Raw genomic sequence first — 23032 nt, forward strand, 5'->3', positions numbered from 1 at the left:
GAGGTCTGTTAAAAATCATTTGTTTTCAAGAATGGAGGGATTTTGAATTCTATAGTTTACTGCTCGTGTCTGAGTGTACCCAAAAACACAAAACAAAAAAAGAACACAATGCGTGTCAACTTCATAGGAGATTCCTGTGAAGTCAGGAGCTGCTCGTCTTGGCGGCTTATGTCCTTTGTTCTGCTGTTCATGTTCCCTGCTGTAGATCCGGTTACCCATGGCTACAGTAAACAGACCGGCAAATGTGTTCACCTCTCCGTGGTTTTTACTTCATCCTCAGCAACACAACAAAAACTTCTCATCTCCACCTCACGACTTGCTGCCTCACAGTCCGACAGCCATTAAGAAATTTCAAGACCTTTCCTCAAGATCTGACTTTTGCATTCAAGATGGGCAGCAGGCAGATATCCGTCAGGAGAGCCACCTCCGCCGGGTACAGGATGCCAGACAGAACCGCAACCAAAATTACATCCCTGTCCTCAGTCTCTTTAAGTAAGACGCATCCGGGGACGCGACAAATACCGTCACAGTCCGAAAAGGAAAAGCAAACCTGGGGTGACGCCGTCAGGAAGGACCATGTCTGGAGAGAGCTCGTAGAAGCAGAAAGACGAGGAGAAAAACTGTGGTGAGTCCTTTGTTGTTGTTTTTTTAGCAGTTTTGAGCCATGTACTTTTGTCAAATTGTACTCATTTATAACAAACATAAAAAAATACCAAAAAAAATGGATTTACTCACTTGCTTATGTGATAATGGCTGTGAGCTGGCTTACTTTTATACCCAGAAGAGCCAAAAGTAAAGAATTTATGAAAACGAGAAGGCGGAACTTTAGAATTCACAATTTGATTTAAAAATTGTTTTTACATAATACTATTGAGACTGTTTATTAATTTTTCAGTAATTAAAAAATATTGAATATAAAAAATGTAAATAACAATTTATATACGGTATATATAATTATTATTTATTGTTATAGCACCATTTATTCCATGGCGCTTTACATGTGAGGAGGGGTATACATAATAAAAACAAGTACAATAATCTTAAACAATACAAGTCACTACTGGTACAGGAAGAGAGAGGACCCTGCCCACGAAGGCTCACAATCTACAATATATATATAAATATCCACTATATAATTGTCTAAGGGTCACTTCCGTCTTTCTGTCCTTCTGTCTGTCTGTCACGGATATTCATTGGTCGCAGCCTCTGTCTGTCAAGGAAATCCAAGTCGCTGATTGTTCGTGGAAAAAAAGCCACGACCAATCAGCGACGGGCACAGTCCGGAAGAAAATGGCCGCTCTTTACTTCCCGCAGTCAGTGCCCGACGCCCGCATACTCCCCTCCAGTCACCGCTCCCACAGGGTTAATGCCAGCGGTAACGGACCGCGTTCTGCCGCGGGTAACGCACTCCGTAACCGCTGCTATTAACCCTGTGTGTACCCAACTTTTTACTATTGATGCTGCCTATGCAGCATCAATAGTAAAAAAATGTAATGTTAAAAATAATAGAAAAACAAAAAACCTGCTATTCTCACCCTCCGTCGTCACGTCCTCTCCTCGGCAGTGCAAGCGGCAGGCTCCGGGGATGCTATGTGAGAAGGACCTTCCATAACGTCATGGTCATGTGACCGCGACTTCATCACAGGTCCTGCACTTATCCAACCCTGGGACCAGAAGCTGCCATGTGCACCGTACACAGGCGACAGGACTACAAGGGCTCCCTCGGAAGGTTAGTATATGTTTATTTTTTATTTTAACTCTTTTTTAACCTGTTACATACATGTCTGGGCAATATACTACGTGGCTGGGCAATATACTACGTGGCTGTGTGCTGTATACTACATCGCTGTGCAATATACTACGTGGCTGGGCAATATACTATGTGGCTGGGCAATATACTACGTGGCTGGGCAATATATTACGTGACTGGGCAATATTCTACGTAGCTGGGCAATATACTACGTGGCTGGGCAATATACTACGTGGCTGGGCAATATACTACGTGGCTGGGCAATATACTACGTGACTGGGCAATATTCTACGTAGCTGGACAATATACTACGTGTCTGGGCAATATACTACGTAGCTGGGCAATATATTACGTGACTGGGCAATATTCTACGTAGCTGGGCAATATATTACGTGACTGGGCAATATTCTACGTAGCTGGGCAATATACTACGTGGCTGGGCAATATTCTACGTAACTGGACAATATACTACGTGTCTGGGGAATATATACAATGTGGCTGGGCAATATACTACGTGACTGGGCAATATACTACGTAGCTGGGCAATATACTACGTGGTTGTGCAATATATTACGTGGCTGGGAAATATACTACATGGCTGGGCAATATACTACGTGGGCTGTGCAATATGCTATGTGGCTGAGCAATATACTACGTGGCTGGGCAATATACTATGTGGCTGGGCAATATACTACGTGGCTGGGCAATATTCTACGTAGCTGGGCAATATACTACGAGTGGACAATATACTACGCAGCTGGGCAATATACTACGTCGCTGTGCAATATATTACGTGGCTGGGCAATATACTACGTGGCTGGGAAATATACTACATGGCTGGGAAATATACTACGTGGCTGGGCAATATACTACGTGGCTGGGCAATATACTATGTGGCTGGGCAATATACTACGTGGCTGGGCAATATACTACGTGACTGGGCCATATACTACGTGGCTGGGCAATATACTACGTAGCTGGGCAATATACTACGTCGTTGTGCAATATATTACGTGGCTGGGAAATATACTACATGGCTGGGCAATATACTACGTGGGCTGTGCAATATGCTATGTGGCTGAGCAATATACTACGTGGCTGGGCAATATACTATGTGGCTGGGCAATATACTACGTGGCTGGGCAATATTCTACGTAGCTGGGCAATATACTACATGAGTGGACAATATACTACGCAGCTGGGCAATATACTACGTCGCTGTGCAATATATTATGTGGCTGGGCAATATACTACGTGGCTGGGAAATATACTACATGGCTGGGAAATATACTACGTGGCTGGGCAATATACCACGTGGCTGGGCAATATACTATGTGGCTGGGCAATATACTACGTGGCTGGGCAATATACTACGTGACTGGGCCATATACTACGTGGCTGGGCAATATACTACGTGGCTGGGCAATATACTACGTGGCTGGGCAATATACTATGTGGCTGGGCAATATACTACGTGGCTGGGCAATATACTACGTGGCTGGGCAATATACTACGTGACTGGGCAATATACTACGTGACTGGGCAATATACTACGTGGCTGGGCAATATACTACGTGGCTGGGCAATATACTACGTGACTGGGCAATATACTATGTGGCTGGGCAATATACTACGTGGCTGGGCAATATACTACGTGGCTGGGCAATATACTATGTGGCTGGGCAATATACTACGTGGCTGGGCAATATACTACGTGGCTGGGCAATATACTACGTGGCTGGGCAATATACTACGTGGACATGCATATTCTAGAATACCCGATGCGTGAGAATCGGGCCACTATCTAGTATATATATATATATATATATATATATATATATATATATATCCATAAAATATTAGCCTCAAATGTAGTGTTGCTTGTGCATAATAACAAGTATTTCCTTCTTGGTCCAAATCAGGTTTTCAGATCAGGTGTTGAAGTGTTTAACATCTCCACCCAGTTATTAATTCATAGAAAAACCCTATTAATTTTATTGGGAAAACCACCTGGACGTTCACACAGTGAGATATTTTTTGTAGGTAATTAGGGAACCTTTTTCAGAGCACTGCAAATGAAAAAGCTGTAATTACAAATCGTAACGTTCTCTTTTTTCTCTCACAGGCATGAAAACTGGAGTTTCTTGAAGGAATATGATTCATTGGTAAGAAATCATCCTGTTTGACCATTTAGATTCAGCCGTCAGTGGCTGACATTGTTAGGTTGCCGGCGGCTGGGCTGCATAGGAGATCGCCAATTTCACTATATATACGGCAAAACTGTAGCATTAAACAATCGCAAGTTAAACTTCTCTAGGGGAGCGGAAAAATAAAATTATTAATTTATTTTTTTTAATTATATAACATGATAAATCAATGCTCCTTTTACCAATTCAGAAAATAAAATAAAAAAAACATATTTGGTATTGCCATGTCTGTAAAAATCTATACTATAAAAATATTAAATTGATAATAACAAGAAAGAAAATCATTTGCCAGAATTGCCACTCTTCAGTCACCACCCCCCCCCCCCCCCACTAAAAAAAATGCAATAAAATAGTAACATAGTTAGTAAGGCCGAAAAAAGACATTTGTCCATCCAGTTCAGCCTATATTCCATCATAATAAATCCCCAGATCTACGTCCTTCTACAGAACCTAATAATTGTATGATACAATATTGTTCTGCTCCAGGAAGACATCCAGGCCTCTCTTGAACCCCTCGACTGAGTTCGCCATCACCACCTCCTCAGGCAAGCAATTCCAGATTCTCACTGCCCTAACAGTAAAGAATCCTCTTCTATGTTGGTGGAAAAACCTTCTCTCCTCCAGACGCAAAGAATGCCCCCTTGTGCCCGTCACCTTTCTTGGTATAAACAGATCCTCAGCGAGATATTTGTATTGTCCCCTTATATACTTATACACGGTTATTAGATCGCCCCTCAGTCGTCTTTTTTCTAGACTAAATAATCCTAATTTCGCTAATCTATCTGGGTATTGTAGTTCTCCCATCCCCTTTAATAATTTTGTTGCCCTCCTTTGTACTCTCTCTAGTTCCATTATATCCTTCCTGAGCACCGGTGCCCAAAACTGGACACAGTACTCCATGTGCGGTCTAACTAGGGATTTGTACAGAGGCAGTATAATGCTCTCATGTGTATCCAGACCTCTTTTAAAAGTGACCAAAATGTCAAACTGTATGGATCCCAAAGCCGACTCATGAGAAAGTACACCTGGCCACGTGAAAGCCCTAACATGGCTCTATAAACTGAAAAGTAAAAAAAAAGTTATTGGTCTCAAAAATGGCGGCACAATGAAAAAGTTTTTTTGCTAATTTTTTTTAACCATTTAAAAAAGTTTTTTCCTTAAATACACTGAAAAATATTGTGTTTGGGATAAATATATTTAGGAATCTGCTATTCCCGCTGAAAAAGTAAGCTGAGCAGAAGGGCTACGCAACATTATAATTTCTGGGTGTAAAATCCCGATGTTCAGCGGACGTAGCTCTTCCCACCTAAACCAAATCCCGCCTACTCATCAATTTAATTGGTTAACAGCAAATAGGCGGAGTTTCGACCATGGGCGGGCGCGGTTTCAGCCGCATTAACGCCAGCTTAAATATTGTGGACACATATTTAATAGGGATCCATTCAGGATCCTAAAAGAGCCGGCTATTTTTGGTGAAAAAAAACAAGATCCCCAAAAAGATCCAGACTGCCCATCACTATTTTGAGTCCTGACAGTGTGCGCACCAGACATTGTCAGGATTCTCCTGTGTTGAGGCAGAGAGCACAAGTATGTGAATTGCATACTTTTGGCCACATTCAGACTAGACGTGCTCAGCCTCGTTCAATTCACTTGTATTGAGTGAGGCTGAGCTCGACTAGTTGGCATGTGACCACATTTATGCAAATTGCTGTCTGGCAACACCAGAAAATCCTGACAGCATGAGGTGCGCACACTGTCAGGATTCAGAAGTCTGCAGTCACATATAGTAGCTGCAGACTTCCATCAAAAGATCAGACAACTCCTGTACGGGTACGGCCTGATGTGAACCTTGTGGAGCATCCCCAACTGCAAACCTGGCCCAGAGTCTGTAAGAAAATGAATAAATTATAAAACTTGGATTATGATATTAAAGAAATTCACAAATTGCGTTAACCATTACATAGCCAGCGACGGATTCACTAATGTCTCATCTGTTTCAGGGCAATAAGAAAGACGTGGAGACGTTACCTGACAATGTACCTATCTTCTCCGATCAAGTACCGAACACAACCAACCAAAATATTGGGAGCAGGATAAACACAGATCTGGGGAAAACACTGGTGTATATGGATTTCCTTCTCACCAGTGGAAATCAGAAGAAGAAACTAGGAAGCGAACTTCAGCCGTGCTAGTCTCCATTACACCCCCGGAGCAGCAATCACCCAGAACACTCTCCTGGACTGAAAAACATTGTTTACATCTTACAATATTCAGTGGAAGAACAATGCCACAAATGTATTTATTTAAAGAACAGAATTTGATGCCGACAACTGGTAAATGTCTAGAGTCATATGTCCTAATGAGATAATGGTCCTGATATAATTTATTAAATGTCATCTAGTGATTACAGAGGGTTTAATTAATTTGATAGCAATTATCAAATATTCTTGTGGATTAGGATATACATTTAGAGGTAAACAAAAAAAACAAAAAAAAGTCACACACACATTCCCAAATCCATCTCTCATAAAGCAGCAATTAAAGAGAATCTGTCATCAGGTTTTGTAATCTGAGAACAGCATGATGTAGGGGCAGAGCCCCTGATTCCAGTGATGTGTCACTTACTGGGCTGCTTCGTGGAGTTTGGATAGAATCCCTGTATTCTCTGCTGTAAATGTAGAAGCACTCACAGAATGCTGAGCTGTGTATATCCCTGCCCCCAGCACTGATTGGCAGTTTCCTGTGTACACTGTGCATAGGCAGAAAGCTGTCAACCTATGGTGGGGACGAGGTTATACTGATTAACTGTACTGCCCGGCACGTGACACATAGTTCTCTCCTGATAATCTCCTGTTGATAAAATACTGATTGTATTGAAACTACAACAAACTGCTGAGCAAGTGACACAAACCTGGAATCAGGCTCCCTGCACCTACAATATGCTTCTCTCACATTAAATAGTAGAAACCTGCTGACGGCTTTCTTTTAAAGCATATCTACGTGGTCATGCCGTCTTCATCCCTAATTAAAAATGCTTTTAGATCACATATCAGTCTAACAGATCTAGTATCTATCCCAATCATCATGCTCTGTAACTTGCAATGTGCTCTTTTTCAATTGGCGGCTCGTTGTCGTCAGCATTCTGCCAGCATTATAGGTCCTGGAACTTTCTTTTCCCGTTATTTCCCAGCAAGCTTTGCTCCTGACAAAGTCCAATGGCTTGTCCAACTAAAACCTCCCAACAGATGATATTGTAGAAGATAAGGATCTGGTATGTCTGATTTTGAACCTAGAATAAAAGCAAATGAGCAAATACCCTGCAGTAAGTAAATGGTAATAGTACGTGTAAATAACATAGAGGTGTCCCTAACTCTTGTAGTTCACCTCGCTAAGTGCCAGCAAGCCTCAAAATAGACAGGGGCAGAGCAGGACTCTCGATCTTTTTGTTATCGGTGAGATAAGTCACCGCCAGAGGAGTATGGCAGCGTCTCTCTGTAAAGAACACAGGAGCGTTCGACAGAGCGAGTGCTTCAGTGTATGGAGGAATGGGGAGAGGACGCTAATGAATGATCGGCCGAACTGCGTTCTGGGGCCACTGAATAGGGAGACAAGTAGTGGATGAAAATTTCAGTGTTTTTTTTCGGGGGGAAAATACTTTTTTTTTTTTTGTTTAAATCAAGTGCTTTGCAGTTTGTCTCTTTATCACCTTATCTATATCCGATAACACTGTATCCCATCACGTTCGCTCATCACTAGTCCTGCGACACCACCAAAAAAAATCACATTTCAAACTGCACGAACCGCTATGATAAAGCTTGCATCGTCTTAAGAAATAGGCGGTATTCATACATCTGCCCTATTGTTTGTACCCCAAAATAGTGACCTTAAAAAAAATCAACTTAAGTCCTGATATGTAAAAAAATGAAACAGATAGGATTCTACACATGCTGTCATAAAAAACACAGCACTGCGTTCTCAGGTCTCAATATAGGTGGTCATCAAGGGGTTAAGCCACATGGATGGCAGCTTAAAGACGTAATCCAGTTCTGGAAAACTTCTGTTCTCTGGTTGTATTTTGTTTAAAAAAAATAAAAAAATTATATACAGTATATATAGATATATATAGATATATATATATATCTATATATATACACATATTCATATTCTCTCCGTGTCCAGTGCTGCCCCGGTTTGTGATGTTTGTAGACGGCACGACCTGTTAAGCTGAACGATTAGCTGCAGCGCTGTCAACACAATGTTAGAACTGCAGAAAACAGACACTGGGAGCAGCGGGAAGTAAAGCTCAGCTTGGTATAATATATATCAATCAAGTGGTGCTTTATAAAACCTACACACATATATATATATATATATATATATATATATATATATATATATATATATACTGCTCAAAAAATTAAAGGGAACACTTAAAGGGAACCTGTCACCCCCAAAATCGAAGGTGGGCTAAGCCCATCAGCATCAGGGGCTTAACCACAGCATTCTGGAATGCTGTAAATAAGCCCCCGATGTATCCTGAAAGATGAGAAAAAGAGGTTAGATTATACTCACCTGGGCGGACGGTCCGATCCGATGTACATCACGGTCCGGGGCCTCCCATCTTCTTACGATCACGTCCTCTTCTTGTCTTCACGCTGCGGCTCCGGCGCAGGTGTACGTTGTCTGCCCTGTTGAGGGCAGAGCAAAGTACTGTAGTGCGCAGGCGCCAGGAAAGGTCAGAGAGGCCCAGCGCCTGCGCACTGCAGTACTTTGCTCCAGAATTCCAGAATGCTGTAGATAAGCCCCTGATGCCGGTGGGCTAAGCTCACCTTCGATTTTGGGGGTGACAGGTTCCCTTTAAACAACAGAATATACTGTAACTCCAAATCAAACTTCTGTGAAATCAAACTGTCCACTTAGGAAGCAACACTGATTGACAATCAATTTCACATGCTGTTGTGCAAATGGAATAGACGACAAATGGAAATTATTGGCAATTATCAAGACACACTCAATAAAGGAGTGGTTCTGCAGGTGGGGACCACAGATCATATGTCAGTACCAATGCTTTCTGGCTGATGTTTTTGTCACTTTTGAATGTTGGTTGTGCTTTCACACTCGTGGTAGCATGAGACGGACTCTACAACCCATACAAGTGGCTCAGGTAGCGCAGCTCATCCAGGATGGTACATCAATGCGAGCTGTGGCAAGAAGGTTTGCTGTGTCTGTCAGCGTAGTGTCCAGAGGCTGGAGGCGCAACCAGGAGACAGGCCAGTACACCAGGAGATGTGGAGGGGGTCGTAGAAGGGCAACAACCCAGCAGCAAGACCTCCGTCTTTGTTCAAGGTGGAACAGGAGAAGCACTGGCAGAGCCCTGCAAAATGACCTCCAGCAGGCCACAAATGTGCATGTGTCTGCACAAATGGTTAGAAACTGCCTCCATGAGGATGGTCTGAGTGTCCGACGTCCACAGATGAGGACTGTGCTCACAGCCCAACACCGTGCAGGACGCTTGGCATTTGCCACAGAACACCAGGATTGGCAAATTCACCACTGGCGCCCTGTGCTCTTCACAGTTGAAAGCAGGTTCACACTGAGCACATGTGACAGACGTGACAGAGTCTGGAGATGCCGTGGAGAGTGATCTGCCTGCAACATCCTTCAGCATGATCAGTTTGGCAGTGGATCAGTAATGGTGAGGGGTGGCATTTCTTCAGGGGGCTGCACAGCCCTCCATGTGCTCACCAGGGGTAGCCAGACTGCCATTAGGTACCGAGATGAGATCCTCAGACCCCTTGTGAGATCATATGCTCCATCCACCATCACATTGCACCACAGACTGTTCAGGAGTTGGCGGATGCTTTAGTCCAGGTCTGGAATGAGATCCCTCAGGGGCATGCCCAGGTGTTGTAGGGAGGTCATACAGGCACGAAAGGCCACGCACAATCTTTTCCTTGTCATGAGGCATTTCCACTGAAGTTGGATCAGCCTGTAATTTGATTTTCCACTTTGATTTTGAGTATCATTCCAAATCCAGATCTCCATGGGATAGTCATTTTGATTTACATTGATAATTGTTATGTTTTATTGTTCTGAATACATTCCACTGTGCAATGAATACAAATTTGCTACTGGACTATTTCATTCAGAGATATCTAGGATGTGGGATTTTAGTTTTCTCTATATTTTTTTTAGCAGTGCATATACAAACTACAGCTCTAGGACAAAACCTAAACTGGAAAACCCCTGTAAGGGCTAAGGCCACAGCCCTCTGATGCCTCATCCCCAAAAAATGTTGCATTTAGGATGGTTCATAGCAGTGATGTGCACATATTACCCTGAGGAGGTAATGGCAGCAATAGACTGATCACCTGCAGTTCTCTCCTCCCTCCATCCCCAGCCCTGCTGCAGGTTATCATCCTCATCCTTTATGGCGGCAGGGAGGAGCCGCCATCTCCCTCCCATCTGTGACACTGAGGAAGAGGAAATCAGATCTCCGGCTCTCATGACTTTTTAGCAGCTGGGGGAAGGGAACAAGATGGAGCTGAGCACGGAGCTGCTGGTGTTCGCCAACTGGAGCACCCTGGTGGTGTGCATGGTGCTGAAGTTCCCCCAGATCCTGGCAGTAATGGCCGCCAGGTCTGCAGAGGGGCTGAGCCTGAGCAGTTTGCTGCTGGAGGTGACAGGGTAAGATGTACACTACAGTCAGTGAGATGCTGGAGGTGACAGGGTGAGGTGGGCAGTCAGTGTGCTGCTGGAGGTGACAGGGTGAGGTGGGCAGTCAGTGCTGCTGGAGGTGACAGGGTGAGGTGGGCAGTCAGTGCTGCTGGAGGTGACAGGGTGAGGTGGGCAGTCAGTGCTGCTGGAGGTGACAGGGTGAGGTGGGCAGTCAGTGCTGCTGGAGGTGACAGGGTGAGGTGGGCAGTCAGTGCTGCTGGAGGTGACAGGGTGAGGTGGGCAGTCAGTGCTGCTGGAGGTGACAGGGTGAGGTGGGCAGTCAGTGCTGCTGGAGGTGACAGGGTAAGGTGGGCAGTCAGTGCTGCTGGAGGTGACAGGGTGAGGTGGGCAGTCAGTGCTGCTGGAGGTGACAGGGTGAGGTGGGCAGTCAGTGCTGCTGGAGGTGACAGGGTGAGGTGGGCAGTCAGTGTGCTGCTGGAGGTGACAGGGTGAGGTGGGCAGTCAGTGCTGCTGGAGGTGACAGGGTGAGGTGGGCAGTCAGTGAGCTGCTGGAGGTGACAGGGTGAGGTGGGCAGTCAGTGCTGCTGGAGGTGACAGGGTGAGGTGGGCAGTCAGTGCTGCTGGAGGTGACGGTGAGGTGGGCAGTCAGTGCTGCTGGAGGTGACAGGGTAAGGTGGGCAGTCAGTGAGCTGCTGGAGGTGACAGGGTGAGGTGGGCAGTCAGTGCTGCTGGAGGTGACAGGGTGAGGTGGGCAGTGTACTGCTGGAGGTGACAGGGTGAGGTGGGCAGTCAGTGCTGCTGGAGGTGACAGGGTGAGGTGGGCAGTCAGTGTGCTGCTGGAGGTGACAGGGTGAGGTGGGCAGTCAGTGCTGCTGGAGGTGACAGGGTGAGGTGGGCAGTCAGTGCTGCTGGAGGTGACAGGGTGAGGTGGGCAGTCAGTGCTGCTGGAGGTGACAGGGTGAGGTGGGCAGTCAGTGCTGCTGGAGGTGACAGGGTGAGGTGGGCAGTCAGTGCTGCTGGAGGTGACAGGGTGAGGTGGGCAGTGTACTGCTGGAGGTGACGGGGTAAGAAGTGTCTGCAGCCCCCAGCAACTGTTGAATCTTTATGATTCACACTTAACTTTGTAAGCTTCGGGCACCAATCCCGTTGACTGATTCATGCACTGCTCCCGTTAACTCTTTAAGCTTTGGGCGCACTGCTCCCGTTAACTCTTTAAGCTTTGGGCGCACTGCTCCCGTTAACTCTTTGGGCGCACTGCTCCCGTTAACTCTTTAAGCTTTGGGCGCACTGCTCCCGTTAACTCTTTAAGCTTTGGGCGCACTGCTCCCGTTAACTCTTTAAGCTTTGGGCGCACTGCTCCCGTTAACTCTTTAAGCTTTGGGCGCACTGCTCCCGTTAACTCTTTAAGCTTTGGGCGCACTGCTCCCGTTAACTCTTTAAGCTTTGGGCGCACTGCTCCCGTTAACTCTTTAAGCTTTGGGCGCACTGCTCCCGTTAACTCTTTAAGCTTTGGGCGCACTGCTCCCGTTAACTCTTCAAGCTTCGCACACTGATGTTTAACCTCCTCATGCCGCCTGCTCTGCCCAGTTAGCTTATTACTTTCTCTATTCATGTTCCTGCACGGCTCCCATAAACTATTATTCTTCTTCTTTTTTTCTCCAGGTGCCGTGCGCTCACAAACTCTTGACGCTTCCCGCTCTGCTCTCCATAACTTTTTATGTTTCTTCCACTGCACATATTGCGGCCCTTCATTATTCTTGTCTTTTCTTTCTTTACGTTAATGGACTTTTTAGTATTTATTCGCATCTTAATCTTTAGCTGCAAAAAAAAAAGGCGAAAATTCAAACACAATTCTCCATATTTAACTCTCTGCACCCATTAACTCTTTCAGCAGTCGGCTCTCCATCTAGTCCCATTACAGGGGTTGTCTGGTAGCTTTTAGATTGGGGATACAAGCCCCGAGCCCCCCATCGGTTACCAGAACATTAGCCTACAGGAGCAGCGCGGCTTCCATTATCCCATCGTGCTGCTAGTACTGAATATATAACCTGTGATTAACCCTGCGCAGGCCGCACTAGTCAGCGCTCACTCTCCGGGGCAGAACAGGCCACTACATCAGGGTTCTTATCTTTTCGTGCCTTGTGTAGCTTGTGGGTGTGGATATTTGGTTTCCTGCCCGGACAGGTAACTGAGCACTATACACGTCACACACCGGGTGCACTGAATTCTTCTGTTTAAAGAAGAGGAAAAAATACGGTAAGTATTTTTCGTAGAATTGTTCTTAGGTCTCAACATAAAATCTGTGCAGAGTTGAGGTCCCTAATGCCCCAGTGCCTGGGTGCCGCTGTATTAGAGCACTTGGCTTGGTAGGATAGGCCAGTACTTTACGAGTGGGGGGTGGACCTTTGGGACCCCATTTATCTGGAGAATACACCCACTTTGCAGGTAAACTATAACTCCCCATTAATCCCCTCCCGATATGTGATATCTATGACCACAAACTGCTGCTGTCTGAGACGGCCAAAGTTATGTGGCATGATCACTTAACGTGACTGTTGCGCGGCTCCTTGGCGCTCCCCCCCCGCAACAAGATTGCAGCTTGCCGATGGCTCCTTGCCCCCCCGCAACAAGATTGCAGCTTGCCGATGGCTCCTTGCCCCCCCGCAACAAGATTGCAGCTTGCCGATGGCTCCTTGTGCCCCGCGACCCTATTGTTGCGTGACGATGGCTCCTTGTCTCCCGCGACTCTATTGTTGCGTGCCGATGGCTCCTTGTCCCCCGCGACCATATTGCTGCGTGCTGATGGCTCCTTGTCCCCCGCGACCCTATTGATGCGTGCCGATGGCTCCTTGTCCCCCGCGATCCTATTGTTGCGTGCCGATGGCTCCTTGTCCCCCGCGACCCTATTGTTGCGTGCCGATGGCTCCTTGTCCCCCGCAACCCTATTGATGCGTGCCGATGGCTCCTTGCCCCCGTGACCCTATTGCTGCGTGCTGATGGCTCCTTGTCCCCCACGATCCTATTGCGTGCTGATGGCTTTTTGTCCCCCGTGACCCTATTGCTGCGTGCTGATGGCTCCTTGTCCCCCGCGACACGATTGCAGCGTGCCGATGGCTCCTTGTCCCCTGCGACCCTATTGTTTTGCGTGCCGATGGCTCCTTGTCCCCCGTGACCCTATTGCAGCGTGCCGATGGCTCCTTGTCCCCCGCGACACGATTGCAGCGTGCCGATGGCTCCTTGTCCCCCGCGACCCTATTGTTTTGCGTGCCGATGGCTCCTTGTCCCCCGCGACCCTATTGCAGCGTGCCGATGGCTCCTTGTCCCCCGCGACCCTATTGTTTTGCGTGCCGATGGCTCCTTGTCCCCCGCGACCCTATTGTTTTGCGTGCCGATTGCTCCTTGCCCCCGCGACACGATTGCAGGGCGCCACTGGGGTGGCCAGGCTGCTGGGGTCATCTTTGCATCCGATGGTCATATGTGTTTAATACGAGTCTTCTCTCTTTAGGTTCCTTGTGTTTCTGAGGTACCAAATGTATTATGACTACCCGATGGAGACTTATCTCGAGTATCCAATCCTCATAGCACAAGGTAAGGGAAGTATGAACAAGCAGCAGATCTTCAGTTTACCTTTGTAAATAAGAAAAATATCACTCGAGGTCAAATCGCTTACCACTTTTCACCCCATCCAGCATTATATTTTGTGGGTTTTTTAAGGGGAACCTGTTCACTTGCCATAAATACCGTATGTAATTTCTTACCTGTTGCTGCTCTCCTGAATCTGGCGGTGTTTTGTTTTTTTTTGTTCCTGCTCCTCTCTGTTCCTGTGATATGGCCTCTTCCCTGTATATAAATCTAGTCTTGTTCGCCAAGAGAGTGTGACCCTTGGGAAGAAGAGTCGAGCATCACGCCAACTTGGGAAAAAAAATAGATTTACTAGTAGTTATCTACATGTAATTTTTTTTCAGCGCTTTCCCCACCAATTATACTTTTTTTTTTTTTTTTTTTCTTTTTTATCCCACAGATTGTAACTTTGATACTGATGGCATATTTTTTAAGATGGGTCCTCATTAGTGATGAATGAACTTGCTGGGATAAAGTGTTATGAGCATGCTCAGGTGCTTACAGAGTGGCTTCGTCACGCTCGCGTATTATGTTAAGTCCCTGTGGCTGCTTGACAGCTGCAACAAATGCAGGGATTGCCTAAGCAGCAGGATATCCCTGCATGTGTTGTGACTGTCGAAGAGCCGCGAGACATGCATCCGCGGGGACTCAAACCTATTTTTCGAGTGCGCTGAAGTCACTCGGTTACCACCCGAGCATGCTCAGATAACACCTTTCCCCAGTACGGTCGCTCATCACTAGTCTTTAATATCAGAACGGTGGGGATCTGACACCCGGGCCACCAGTTGATTGTTTTCAGGTCCTGCGGCTTGAAGTAAAAGGTATACAGTGCTGGACACTACAGGTCTTTTCGCTTGCCTTGGCTGTTTTTGGCTTCTGCAACTCCACTCCCGTTGAAGTCAATAGGAGACAAGATGTAATCCTGTTTTAAAGGGAATCTGTCATCAGATTAGTGTTGCCGGCGCCATGGGCAGAATGAATCAGTCTCTGGCTGTATGATTGCAGCCGGGTATGTTTTTGAGTATGTGTCTTACTGATGCGTCCATGGTGGGTCCCAGCCGTAGGGAGACACCAGTCAGTGATTTTCTTCCTTGTGTATTGCAGATGTCGTGCTTCTACTCTTCATCCTGTACTACAGCGGCCATATGAGCAGCGCCTTGTCTTACTGCGGGATGTATCCTTCCTTATAAGATTGGCTGTGAGCCCATAGACAGGCAGATCGCAGCATTAAGTATGGTCACCATTTATCATTTACGCTATGAATACTGTCACATTAACCCCTTACTGACATTGGACGCATTAGTACGCCGATGTCGGTATCCCCCGCTTTGATGTGGGCTCCGGCGGTGAGTCCACATCTTTCTTGGTACATGTCAGCTGTTTTGAACAGCTGACATGTGCCCGCAATTTCCACGGGTGGAATCGCAATCCACCCACGGCTATTAACTCGGTAAATGCCGCTGTCAAACTCTGACAGCGGCATTTAAATCACATTTCCGGCCATCGGGCCGGAAAAATGCGCACCGGTGACCCCCATCACGTGATCGGTGGTCATCAGTTCGTCGGCATGACAACCAGAGGTCTCCTAGAGATAGCTGTGGTCGGAGCTCATAGTAATTCAGCTACATAGAGGCGATCTGAGGATCCCCCTTATGTAGCAGAGCCGATCAGGTTGTGGCAGCTTCTAGCTAACTATTGAAGCATGCCAAAAGTAGAAAAAAAAAAAGTTTATAAAAAAATATAAAAGTTCAAATCACCCGCTTTTGCCCCATTCAAAATAAAACAAAAAAAAAAAAATCAAACCTAGACATATTTGATATAGCTGCATTCAGAATCGCCCGATCAATAAAAAAAAAGGATTAACCTGATCGCTAAACGGCGTAGTGAGACAAAAATTCAAAATGCCAGAATTGTGTGTTTTTTGGTCACTGTGACGTTGCATTAAAATGCAATAACGGGCGATCAAAAGATCGTATCTGCACCAAAATGGTATCACTAAAAACGTTAGCTTGGCTTCCAAAAAATACGCCCTCACCCAACCCGAGATCACACAAAATGGAGACACTACGGGTATCAGAAAATGGCACAATTTTTTTCTTTTTTTTAATTTAAGATTTGAATTTTTTTTTTCACCACTAAGCTAAAAAGGAACCTAGGCATGTTTGGTGTCTATGAACTCGTAATGACCTGGAGAATCATAAGGCAGCTCAGTTTTAGCATTTAGTGGAGCAAAAAAGCCAAACAAAAAAACAACTGTGGGATTGCACTTTTTTTTTGTAATTTCACTGCACTTGGATTTTATTTCCCGTTTTCTAGTACACGACATCGTAAAACCAATGGTGTCGTTGAAAAGTACAACTCTTCTCTCAAAAATTAAGCCCCCACACGGCCATATTGACGGAAAAAAAAAAAATATGGCTCTGGGAAGGAGGGGAGCGAAAAACGCAAAACTGGAAAAAGCTCCGGTCATGAAGGGGTTAATATAGAATCAGCAGCAGAAATCCAACACTAAATCTCCCAATTTCTGTCAGGGACGTGTCGGTGGATTACCTCCATTGTCTTTCAGTCCAAGGTCATTATTCCTCTGCATTAGCAGATTGTCTTTTTGGAGATGAGTAAATAAATTAGCATGAGCCCGGTTCAGGCGCCAGGTCAGTATTCTATGGCCGCTGGATGTGAGCCGTGCAAAGTGGCCTCTCTGGTGAGCAGTCATTCAGGCCGGCTAATCACAAGAAGAGCTGCAGATGCCGTCCAGCCGCCGCGGAATACTGACCTGGGTGGGTTCGCGCTCTAGGGTCTATGTCTGTGGACCCGTGGCCTTAGTGACCACACGTTTCATTTCATCAAACCATTGTTTGCACGTCTTAACTACAGATTAGGTTTTTCGGTCTCTGGAACATATTGGTTCTCAAGAAATGGATCATAGACATAGCACTGGTGAGTACAATGGACGTCCCTTAAGTGGGTACTACAGGATATGCCGTAAGTATCTGACAGATGCAGGTCCCACAACGCTCGGCTGTTGCTGTAGTGAATGGAGAGATGCACACACGTGGCCACCTCTACATCTACTTTTGAGTTGTTCCCATCTTCCTTTCTTCGAGAGTGTACTGGTCCTCTGCCTCCCTGCTTGGGTGGTGGCGGTGCGCTCCTGAAGAGTGGCAGTTCACACCAGCATCATGGCTGAGCCATACATTCTCCCATGCTACCTGCAGAGGGACCGTAGCAGGACTGAAGCTGAACAAATTTGGCACTTACATGCTCCCGCTCCTTACATAGAAGACAGGCCACTGCTGATAGACTGCAGAAGTGGCTGGTAACCTAGGCACCAAGCAGTAAAGTATAAAATTAACATACCCTCTGCTTCCTCCAAGAATTTTGCAATTTTACCCATTTGACGAGACGAGAATGACCCCTTTAATTCACTGCAGTTTGGGCCATTGTGGGCATTTTGGGTAGAAGAATATATGGAAATGTAGTAATAAAATGTCCTATATTTCTGAAGAAACTTCAATTATTTATGTCTGCTCTGTTTGCAGAATTTATGTACTCTGATCAGTGCATCAAGCAAGTTTCTGCAGTTGCAGCACCTATGGCGCACAAAGGACTCTGGACAAGCAAGTGCACTGACATGGGCCATGGCGACGTACACCTGTGCTAGTAGGTCACTTTTTATTATTTTTTGAGAACATGACACGGCTACTATTCTATACAAGCACAGATGATAAGCAAATGAGTGGGGGTGGGACTGCGACTGACATGTACGCTGCTGCGGCTGCTCCTCGGTGCTGGTGTGTCACAGACCTGTGCCAGGAGATCAGTGCCTGCAGCATAGAATGACTAGTAACATTTACTAGATGCCAGAAAACCCCTGACACCATTACATTTATACAGTGGATATTGTTGATTTGGAGGTATGCTTAGTTTTATTCTTGTTGTGTTGAAAGGTGAAATTCAGCTTTTTACCAGAGGTCTGAAGGTTTTGTTGAAAAATTGACTAATCTTTGCAACTGTTAATAATTCCCTCCACCTTAATTAAAACCCGAGTTTCAGCTGCCAATAAACAGCCACAAAGCATAATGCTGCTTCCACCATGCTTCACTGTGGGTATGGTGTTCTCTTTGGTGAAGCACAATGTTGGCTTCGCACCAAACAGGTCTTTTTGGAATTAAGGACAAAAGGTACAAACCACAACATATTTTTTGCATTTTTTTTAGCAGACTTGACGTAGGTTTTGTGAAAGCATAACCCGGCTCAGAGTTTTTTCTTTTTAAGAAAATGCTTCTGTCTTGCCACCCTACCCCACAGGCCAAACATGAAGAATACATGAGATTGTTGTCACATACAGTACTTGAGAGAAATGCTTGCAATGCAGCTCCTTTAATGTTGCTTTAAGCCTTCTTGGCAGCATCCCAGAACAATTTTGTTCTGGTCTTTTCAGCAATTTTTGAGGGACGTCTAGGTAATGTCACTGTTGTTCTAAATTTAACACCTTTCCGACATCGGGTGTAATAGTACGCCGATGTCAGACTCCCCGTTTGGTGCAGGCTCCGGCGCTGAGCCCGCACCTTTCCAGGCACATGTCAGCTGATATCTACAGATCTATCCGTGGCTGTTAACTAGTTAAATGCTGCTGTCAATCTGACAGCAGCATTTAACTCACGCTTCCAGAAAGCGCGCCGGAAATCCCGCCCATCAGTGACCCCGTCTTGTGATTGCAGGTCGGCGCTCGAAGCAAGTGAGCATTTATGCTACGTACAGGCGATCTGATCATCGATTGTATGTAGCAGAGCCGATCGGACAACTGCAGCTTCTAGTCTCCCATAGAAACTACTAACACATGCAAAAAGTGAAAAAATAAAAATATTTAAAAAAAATAAAAATAATATGTTCAATAATATGTTCAAATCACCCCGCTTTCAAAAAAACCCCACACACATTTGGTATTGCCAACCCGAGATCACGAAAAATGGAGACTGTATCGGAAAATGGCTTTTTTTTTTTATATAACAAACTTTGGATAATGACGTGGAGAATCATGACAACTCTGTTTTAGCATTTATTGAACATGGTAAAAAAACCCTCAAACTCTGGGATTGCACTTTTTTTTTGCAATTTCACCGTACTTGGAACTTGTTTTCCAGTACACGATATGGTAAAACCAATGGTGTTGTTCAAAAGTGCAATTCATCCCGCAAAAAAGAATCCCTCACATGACCATATTGACCAAAAAATAAAAAAAAGTTATGGCTCTGTGAAGAAGGGGAGCGAAAAACGAAAATGCAAAACCAAAAAAAACCGCTGGTCTTTAAGGGGTTAAAGAACGCAGCTTGCGTTCGAAATGTGTTGCGTCTGACAATCATGACATGGATTTTTTTAAACCTATTTTCTAAATAAAAGCTTGCAATTTTTATGAAGATGGATGATTTTCCTTCATTAATATTATTTTTTTTTCCTCCGTGACCAAAAAAACTCGCAGTTTAATATCCACTGTATAGTAGAAATATTCTAAATGTGTTTCTATTTTCTTTTAACCTTTGTTCTTTGTTTGCAGCAAGGATATTTACAACATTGATGAGTACGGGGGACATTGCAGGTACGTCACAAAGCGGACGGATGGTGCGATGGTAAGGAAAGTATCAGATCTGTGGGGGTTCATCACTAAGCACCCCCAATAATCAGCTATTACTAGCTCTGGCATTGACTGGATGGAGACGGTGTACTAAACTGGCACAGCGCCGCTTCTTGTACAAGTGTCAAGCAAGTGGATCCATGAACTAAACAATGGGGCAAGTGGTCATTTGGTAGAGGGGTGCCAAGGTTTAGAGACTATTTGTTGACCATTACTAGGCAGGAGTGATGAGCGAATGTGCTTAGAAAAGGTGTTATCTGAGCATGCTCGGGTGCTGAGTGTCTTCGGCGTGCTCGAATAGTATGTTCGAGTTCCCATGGCTGTTAGCCGTAACACAAGCAGGGAAAGCGTGTTTGTCTCCCACCTAAACAAATCAGATCTCATACTTTGCACTGATGAGGGGAAACACCGTGTGTGCAAATTGAGATTCTGGTTTGGCTTTTAGCCCAAATCCGATATTGACTTCTAAGATCACTGCTTCCAATAGGAGGCGCTAGAGTTCTAGTCTTCTTCCTCTCTGAAACGGCAATTTTCATATTTAATTTCCCAGAGGAGCATGCATGGCCTATAAGTCTCCTCACTCTGGACATGCCAGGCTTGACTTTTGACTCTCCACAAGGAGAAACTTTACCCGAGACCCAAATAATTATTAAAATGGACATGCGAGTAGAGGTGACAGGACGTCTTTTCAGACCTCCTAACGTAACAACATTTTTCTTTCTCTCGTTCTCAGTTCTTGTGCGGTTCATTGTGTTGCTGATTCTCAACTGCTGGGTCGTCTTTGTCATCCTGAAATACCGGAAGAAATCAGATGACAAGAAAAAGGACTGAGGCGACACATGCACTTTCATGTACTAATACGTTCCTGAACGGGCACAGAATGTACGCAGCTCTCCTGCCGGGGACTGATCAGCATCCTGTCTGATTACAAGTCATACACTGCACAAGCCGATGATTTACGTGCAGGATTGCGCCTTTACCATCAGTGCGCCTACATTTATATTGTATATAGAGCAATCGCTTATATAACTATTCCCTAGACATCCTCACAATCACTCCTAGGGGGGAATAAGATCAGGGAGCCCCCGCCTGATACGTCAGACACAATACATGATGCAGGCTATAACTTGCCGGAAAAAAAAGTGTTTCACAGAGCGATACTACCCTGCCGGTTGCCTGTTACCTCCAATTTTCTTTTGGAGACGCGTTGATGTTTCCATGAATGGATTTCTACAGAAGCCTCGAGTGGAAATGACCCTCATGCCGTGATCTGTGGACATAATACATTCCTATATTCGCTGTACAGGGTTTGCCCATGTGGCAATGGTTGTTGTTTTTTTTTTTATTACTACTGACTGTGGTGCAGCTCTTCTATTACTTTGCTTTGTCACATATTCTATTGGGATATCTTTATCTCTAATGAAAATACATTTTCAAATTTGACCAAAATTTCAGCTAAGAACAGGCCACGAGAAATATGTTACATGTATGTGTGGTGCTGGGGCAACGGCTGTATAAATCGGACAGAGATCAGAACGCAATGCAGGGACTGGCTGGCGGCTCTCCCGAGCATAGAAATACATGAAGCTGTCACACTCAGGGCGGGAGAGCTGCCGGCCAGTCCATGCACTGCATTCTGATCTCGGTCCGATTTATACGGCCGTCTTACTGCACCATAAGTTTGTGAAAATCCTGTCTTAACATAAAGGGGGTGATTCATTAATCACTGGTGTAACAACACTGAAACGTGACAGAATTTGGGGTGTTTGCTCAGTGCACAGGGGATAGGCGGCGGCAGAGACTCGGCTGGCGAGTCAAGCAGTTTTTATTGTTATTTACACTACTAACAAAGCCTATAGAAAAACTTTTCTGAAGACGGACATTCCCTTTAATAATTCCACCTATTGTGTTAGAGTTGTATGCATGTCCCCTCAATGAGGAAGATTTGTCCCAACTGGTGCAAGAAAAAGAATAATGGTCGCAACTGGTGGAAGAGAAAAGTGGTCGCAACTCTTCCAATCAGTTTTCAGCTGCTATTTATTTTGCTGCACACTAGCTGATCGCAAGGGCAAGTTTCCCTCTGCATTAATTTTGATAAATTTGCCCCATTTTGTCTTTTTTTTTCCCTTCCATGTTAGGCCAGTCTCACATGTCCAGATAATTCTGGTACCGGAAAAATCGGTACCGGAATTATCCGTGTCCGTGTGCTTACCTTGAACATCAGTGTGGCACACGTGCGGCAGCCGTGTGCCAACTGGGTACCACACGGAGCGTGCAGGAGACAGCGCTAGAGATAAGCCTTGTCCCCTGCATCTGGTGCTGAAGCCGCCATTCATATCTTCTCTCCAGCAGCGTTCGCTGGAGAGAAGATATGAAAAATCCTTTTTTTTTTCGTGTTTAAAGTAAACATCCCTGTCCCCTCTTACCCCCTGTGCGCCCGCCCACTGTTACTATAATACTCACCCGGCTCCCTCGAAGCATCCTCTCCGCGCCGCACCTTCTCCAGTATGAGCAGTCCCGTGGTGCCACCCATTAGTCATGAATATGCAGCTCCACCCCTATGGGAGGTGGAGCCGCATATTCATGACTGTAATCAGCAGCACCACGTGACCGCTCATACAGGAGAAGCTGGCGCGGGTGAGTATTTTATTAGCGGGCGGGCGCACAGGGGGTGGGAGGGGGTTGGGGACAAGGATCTTTATTTTAAACACCAAAAACAAAAAAAATGATTTTTCATATCTTCTCTCCAGCGACGCTGCTGGAGAGAAGAAATGAATGGAGCTTCAGCACCACGTGGGGGGGACAGCGCTTACTGTAGCGGTCTCCTGCACGGCACATGGACGGCACACGGACAACATCTGTGTGCGGTACGTGTTTTACACGGACCCATTGACTTTAATGGGTCTGTGTGATCCGTGCGCCCCCATGAACACTGACATGTCTCCGTGTTTTGCACACGGTCTGTGAAAACACGCTGACATGTGCAGAGACACATTGAATTTAATGTGTCTGAGTCAGTGACTCCGGTACGTGAGGAAACTGTCACCTCACGTACCGGAGAGCCACTGACGTGTGAAACCGGCCTTAAGGAATAGAGGTTTATGGTTCTTCATCGTGAAGTGAATCTGTTAGCACAAAATGACT

At 45.6% G+C, this 23032-nt stretch overlaps 2 protein-coding genes across 3 annotated transcripts; both read left to right on the plus strand.

The window, feature by feature from the left end:
* The first annotated feature begins 211 nt into the window (after positions 1 to 211).
* Positions 212 to 6287, plus strand: CIMIP5 (ciliary microtubule inner protein 5). Its single transcript, XM_069768137.1, has 3 exons — positions 212 to 625; positions 3876 to 3915; positions 5958 to 6287. Exons 1-3 carry the CDS (start codon positions 243 to 245, stop codon positions 6147 to 6149), a joined length of 615 nt encoding a protein of 204 aa, XP_069624238.1. The 5' UTR covers positions 212 to 242; the 3' UTR covers positions 6150 to 6287.
* A 4143-nt stretch (positions 6288 to 10430) lies between these two features.
* On the plus strand, positions 10431 to 21337 carry SLC66A3 (solute carrier family 66 member 3). Of its 2 annotated transcripts, none has more exons than XM_069728099.1 (7): positions 10431 to 10644; positions 14141 to 14223; positions 15361 to 15430; positions 17136 to 17193; positions 17796 to 17916; positions 19811 to 19852; positions 20622 to 21337. In XM_069728099.1, the coding sequence occupies exons 1-7, from the start codon at positions 10496 to 10498 to the stop codon at positions 20717 to 20719; spliced, it is 621 nt and encodes a 206-aa protein (XP_069584200.1). In that variant the 5' UTR covers positions 10431 to 10495; the 3' UTR covers positions 20720 to 21337. The 2 variants fall into 2 exon arrangements, with proteins under 2 accessions (XP_069584200.1, XP_069584201.1); XM_069728100.1 differs by lacking the exon at positions 10431 to 10644 and adding an exon at positions 11652 to 11665 and having other exon boundaries at positions 20622 to 20861.
* Positions 21338 to 23032: the final 1695 nt, after the last annotated feature.

This window comes from Ranitomeya imitator, chromosome 5 (genome assembly GCF_032444005.1).
Source record: "Ranitomeya imitator isolate aRanImi1 chromosome 5, aRanImi1.pri, whole genome shotgun sequence".
Lineage (NCBI taxonomy): Eukaryota > Metazoa > Chordata > Amphibia > Anura > Dendrobatidae > Ranitomeya > Ranitomeya imitator.

Bases quoted from the DNA above. Each gene is read 5' to 3' on its own strand.
- CIMIP5 (XM_069768137.1), top strand. From the start codon at position 243: ATGTGTTCACCTCTCCGTGGTTTTTACTTCATCCTCAGCAACACAACA. The intron at 626-3,875 runs GTGAGTCCTTTG...TTTCTCTCACAG, and splicing joins AGACGAGGAGAAAAACTGTG to GCATGAAAACTGGAGTTTCT. The intron at 3,916-5,957 runs GTAAGAAATCAT...CATCTGTTTCAG, and splicing joins TGAAGGAATATGATTCATTG to GGCAATAAGAAAGACGTGGA.
- SLC66A3 (XM_069728099.1), top strand. From the start codon at position 10,496: ATGGAGCTGAGCACGGAGCTGCTGGTGTTCGCCAACTGGAGCACCCTG. The intron at 17,194-17,795 runs GTGAGTACAATG...CTCTGTTTGCAG, and splicing joins GGATCATAGACATAGCACTG to AATTTATGTACTCTGATCAG. The intron at 17,917-19,810 runs GTAGGTCACTTT...CTTTGTTTGCAG, and splicing joins GGCGACGTACACCTGTGCTA to CAAGGATATTTACAACATTG.